Genomic DNA, 5,686 nt, shown 5'->3' on the forward strand with positions numbered 1-5,686 from the left:
ACTGCTGCCCGCTGCTCCAGCCCCACACCTCCTCCCTCCTGTGTCAAGTTTATTATTTTATTTGCATTTCCTCCCCTTTGGCCCAAGAAGCTCCAAAATCTACCTGACAGATTTTCTTCCCATCTCCTCGCAAATGGTCACAAGGCAAAGAAACGCTTTTCCTTGGGTTTGACTGTTTGCTCTGTCCACCCCAGTTGCTCTCCGCTTCTTCAGCGTTGAGGGGGTTGTAACCTGACCCGCATGGGCGGTTGGCAAGTCTCTTTTCTCCTGCTTCCCTTGCTGCCAAGTCATCCTCACTTACTCCATGAGCTCCGGGCAAAAGCGCAGCTCCCTTTGCTTAAAGAACTTTTATTCACCCCATCCTATCTGTATTCGTTAGGATAGAGGGCCAGACAGCCCAACACTAAAGCATCCACTCATTTACAAAGTTGAGGGATGGGCAAGATCCAAACAGAAGGAAATGTGAAGCTAGTGATGAGTTCTTATTTGTGTAAGTCTCCAAAGGTTGCTCTGGTGGAGTTTTGGAAACGTTAATGCTTTCTAGAGCAGGGATGTGGGAGAAACAGCTCGCGGTGGCATACTGCACTTCGCCTTCGTGTTCCTGCTGTCCCAGAGCGGGCTCCAGGCTCCCTGCCGGAGCGGGGAGGTCGCACTAGAGGTCAGGATAGTGGTTGGCGCTGCAGCAAGGCAGCGCCTGCGTTGCGTTTGGGGGCCGGGGCTTTCTCGGCTGTCAATCTGAAGTGAGGCCACATCAGGGCTTGCACCCTCCCCTTGTTTCCGTCCCTAGGGCGAGTCTGTGCCCAGCCACTCATCCCTGTGCCCTCTGACAGGTGACGGTCCTGGCGCTGATGACAGTCGAGCTCTTTGGCATGATGGGCCTCATCGGAATCAAGCTGAGCGCCGTGCCCGTGGTTATCCTGATCGCGTCTGTCGGCATTGGCGTGGAATTCACCGTTCACGTCGCTCTGGTAGGGAGACGTGCCAGCTGCCACTGTGTGAAAAAGCAGCATACCCTCTAGCTCTCGCAGCCTCCATGTTGGGAGCCTTTTCATTCTCTCCTCCCAGTACCCACGCGTGGCCTGGCACTGGCATTCCCCAGGAGTGGCTGGAATTTGCCTGGGCTCCTTTCCCGCTTAAGGAATCTGAGGAGAAGGTCAGCGAAGGATGCCATTCATTCGGTGTTGTCATTAGCGGCACCACAGGTCCTGAAGTTGTCGACTGTGTTTCCAAGACATGCAGAGTGTGTGTGTGTGTGTGTGTGTGTGTGTGTGTGTGTTTGTGTGTTTGTGCGCGTGCACACGGGACCACACACAGTGTTAAAAACCACATTAATCAAGCAGGGATAACATGAGACCACACTCAGAGGCTCACTGGGGATGGCATAATTGAGGGTGCGGCCAGTTGGCAGCCGCGGAGACACGCTGGGACTGGTGAACGCAGGCCCGGTGCTCCCACCTGAGCCCACCCAGCTCCTCCGCCTTCCGACCTCCAGGGTCGAGAACGAGTGTTGCTCCACAGGAAGGTTCCCCCCTCTTCCTGTGCCCAGTCCTGTGAATGCTTTGTGGGAGGGAAGTAAACTTCAGCGGGAGCCCTAAGCCCAGGAGACGAGCCCCTTGTCTGTGTGTATCAGAGAATGACTCCGGAGCCTCACAGCGGGACGAGCCATGTGCCCGTGCGCCGTGCTTATGGCCAAGTCCCTGGGCTGTGGGTCCGCCTTCTGTGACTGTTCATTGACTGAGTAAAGACGGATGGTTGGATTGCCCTCGCTAGGACCCAAGCGTTGGGATTGATCTAATTACATTTAGCTTTGCTTTTGTCACCTCCAGCATTGCTTTTCCTTGGGCTCAGTGCTCAGCACATGCATGTCTGGGCATCTGCTCCCGCCCTGTGCCTGCCATGGTCCTCCACAGGACTCGTTCAGGGCCACTTTCATGCAACTTAGAGAAAGAGTGCACACCTTTGTGGCTCAGAAGAATGTCTTGTTGAAATTGACCCATTTTTATCCCAGTGTGCAGTGTGAAACGCTGGTCATACAGAAACAGAATCTGCTCAATTTTGAACCTGCCCAAGTTACTTTCTCTATTGAACTGGGAGGAGGGAGAAAGGAAGGCTCCCAACAGCTTAGACACATAATTCTAATATCATTTCTTCAAGAAGGCGAAAACACTGTGCGTGAATTAGGATCCCACAGTCGTTTTATTGCGACGCGGATGCAGTTGTAGCTGGCACTGCACGCGGCAGATGTGTCTTCGCTCAGGTTCTTGCAACGGAAATGCCTGCGCCAGGCTTCACACTGTGTGGTGCCCGGTCTCTGCCCATGAGGTGGTGCCGTCGTGAGCACCCACACCGAGGCTGAATAAACAGTGAAGGGTGTCTCTTAATACCCAGCATTTAAGGGGGATCAGGAGCAGCAGCCCTTGCTCAGGGCTTTGGGCCCAAGTCTCCATTGAGAGACTGTCTACACACAGGACACAGTGTTCCTCCCCGACCTGGGGTGAGTGTGTGTTTAAAGCGGGCAGCAGCTGCTGGTGGTGACATGCATTCTTCTCCCATGACTGTCCCCTGTCAGTGTGCTGTGTCGGTGACATGGATTGACTGAGAGGATAAGCCATCCCAACCCTTACGGCCTCACGGCCCAAGTACAGCAGAGTAACAGATTTCCCACAGCGCGGTCTTTCCTCCCAAGAGAGAAAGGCAGCTAGATGGGCCCTGAAGGCTCCCAACTAGGCCTGTGTAGAACCCAAGCCCACTTCAGAGAAAAGAACGAAGACTCACTGCACACCGGGGTGTGACCCGTTAAGGAAAGGAAGCTTCCTGTCCCTGTGCAGGGCACGTGCATGAGGGCAGGGCGCCTGCAGAGCGGAGTAGGCCGGGGTTTACGGAGCCGGGCCCTCAGCACCACCCAGCCCTCTTTTCTCAGCACAGCCCAGCACAGCCCGGCTTGCAGGGGAGAGAACTTGTGCCCGGCCCAGCCCATCCCCACTCCCCGTTTTGGGTTCAGCTGTAGGGCCTGGCAGGCTATAACAATAACTGACCCACATTCAATCAGCCCTGGGTCACGCTCTCAGCTCAGGCCAGCAGTCTGGAGCTAACAGTCTGGTACTCTGGGACTCTGTCAAGTTGCCATTTAGAAAAACCGCATTCTTGACCGGGCAGAGCGTAGAGAACGCAGAGGAGACAGGGTATGTCCACCTGTGGTCAGACCAGGATTGAATTTACAATCCTGTCTTTTCCTTGTGATGCGTCTGTGGTGCTGAGATGTGCCACCAGCACAGTAGTTTGAACCCAGTGATAGAAATTCTAACCTCAGCAGAATCACGAGGAGGCAAATACTTAGCACCTAGTTGCATGTGACGTGGAGTTAAGTCCACTCAGAATTCAGGTCTTGACCATCCAGATATCCGGCCGAATGCTGTCACTTTCACAGCCTGAGTTCTCCGTGCTAATGGTGGGAGAGAATTTGGGGGAGAAAGCTCAAGGGCGAGTAGCGGTGAAAAGAAGAGCCCATTTGGCTCGTTTTTGTATCGTTGTGGTTTGGTTTTTAATTTCAGGCGAGTATGCTTTCCCTCTTCGTGTTGTTGTTGTTCAAGATTTACGTCAACACCAAATACGACCCGGTGTCCTGAGCAGGTCGCTTTGGTGTAAGCCCAGAATTTTCTAGTTGAGCAGCCCCAGTTAAACGTTCCCAGGGAGATCTGAGAGGGCCTGTCGCAGCAGAAGAAGGAGCTGCCCCGGTCACGCCCAGGACTGACCGCCTGCCCTCTCTGTTGCACAGGCCTTCCTCACGGCCATCGGCGACAAGAACCGCAGAGCCGTGCTCGCCCTGGAGCACATGTTCGCGCCCGTCCTCGACGGGGCCGTTTCCACGCTGCTGGGGGTGCTGATGCTGGCGGGGTCGGAGTTTGATTTCATCGTCAGGTAAGCAGGAGGAGGAGGGAAGGCGTGTTTGGAAAATCATTACTCCTTGCTCGTGTGATTTCTGTTGCTCGTTTCCTTCTGTCTGTGGTAGATTACAACATTTCTTCTTCATTACGACTCAACTTCCCCCTACCTTTGAGGTATAATTTATAATTGGCAAATAAAAATATCTATGTAAGGTATACAACACGTTTTGATGACCACCGTCTGTGATGCCACTTTATTTTTAGTTTATTAACTCCGAGATATGCTGAGAGGTATGAAGACAAGCCCTCCACCAGGGCCATCCTGGGGATTATCTCGGGGAGAAAAGATGGAGGGTTTGGGGGTAGCAGCAAAGGCAGCTCCACCGCTCCAGGCCCAACGATCATCCAGTACCCCAAGCCCAGGGAAAGCGTTCCGGGTTAGAAATAGCCACAGAAAGAGACAACCGTGGTTCCCAGTAATTGACTGCATTTGACCTTCACTTCTCCTTCAGCTGCCTAAAACTGTCACCTGGACTTTATTCATTTTAGAAGTGGAGGTAAGGTCCGGTGCCCAGTTTTCAGCCTTGCGTTCCACTACGATTCAGGACACATTTAAGGCGTGACTTGGGTGTCACGTTTCGGAAAGCCAAGCCCAGTTTGGACATACTCTTCGGAATTGAAGGCAAGGAGTGTCTGAGTTTACTGAAGAATGTGACTTCGTGACGTGTAGAAGGACAGCAGGTGTCCCTTTAGAAAAGAATTTCAGGACAGCAGGGCCAGAGCAGGTACTGGCCTGAGCAGGTCTGCCGCTTTGGGCAGCAGCCACTCCCGAGGCTGGCGCTGCCCGGCTCAGGGAAGGAAGGCGGCAGCATCACGGGAACGAGGATCCAGGGCAGCGGTTCTCAACCTGTGGGTCGCGACCCCTTTGGGGGTCGAACGACCCTTTCACAGGAGTCGCCTAAGACCATCCTGCATATCAGATACTTTCATTACGATTCATCACAGTAGCAACATGACAGTGATGAAGTAGCAACGAAAATGATTTTATGGTTGGGTCACAACATGAGGAACTGTATTTAAAGGGCCAGAAGGTTGAGAACCACTGATCCAGGCTTAGAACCAAATGTGAGGAATGGTTGGGTGGCTGGTGAATCTTCAGGGATCTGGAGGGAGAAGCCAGCCAGGCTTCCCTGGTGTGTGTGCGTGTGTGTGTCTTGGGTAGACCTTTGGTTTTCAAGTGCAAAGAAGGAGGTTTTCAGTTTCAGCCAGTTTATTACAGAAAAAACATCAGTGCATGAGTGTGGGGGCGTAACCCATCCGGCGGGCGGCTCAGCCTCGCAGAGCCTTCCTAGAACGAGAGGCAGACCTCGGCCCACTGCATGAGAGTGCGCTCCCCCGTCTCGCACCCGTGTGCTGTGAGCTGGCGAGGCGCCCTGTAGAGGCCGTGGATTTCGTTGGGTGGGAAGGTGACTTTTGGGTGTTTCCATTCTGCTGGTATCTTCAACACAGACTATTGATCACTTAACAGGCCAGTTGGTACATGCTTGTTTGCCAATACCAGATAGAGACATATCGGCACGAGGGTAAGCTTTTGTTCTGGGCTTTGTTTTAAGCTCCTAATTTGACTTTTCCTGCATTTCCTTTCCATGCATTTATTTACTCAGGCATTAGTCGTTTATGTTATTTTAAAAAGCCCCTATATCAAAAGACTTTCTCTTCTGTAATTTCTCACTGGACAATGTGACAAGCACCTCACGAGTGCCATTTCACACAACAGCAAGTAACCAGGACACTCCTCGCCC

General features: G+C 52.9%; 1 protein-coding gene across 1 annotated transcript in view; it reads left to right on the plus strand.

The window, feature by feature from the left end:
* The window catches only part of PTCH1 (patched 1), a 63,596-nt gene that overhangs the window by 49,797 nt on the left and 8,113 nt on the right, over positions 1-5,686 (plus strand). Inside the window, 2 exon segments of the mRNA XM_006779327.2 lie at positions 831-968; positions 3,776-3,918. Of these exon segments, the coding sequence (XP_006779390.1) occupies positions 831-968; positions 3,776-3,918 (281 nt within the window).

This window comes from Myotis davidii, unplaced genomic scaffold (genome assembly GCF_000327345.1).
Source record: "Myotis davidii unplaced genomic scaffold, ASM32734v1 scaffold190, whole genome shotgun sequence".
NCBI lineage: Eukaryota > Metazoa > Chordata > Mammalia > Chiroptera > Vespertilionidae > Myotis > Myotis davidii.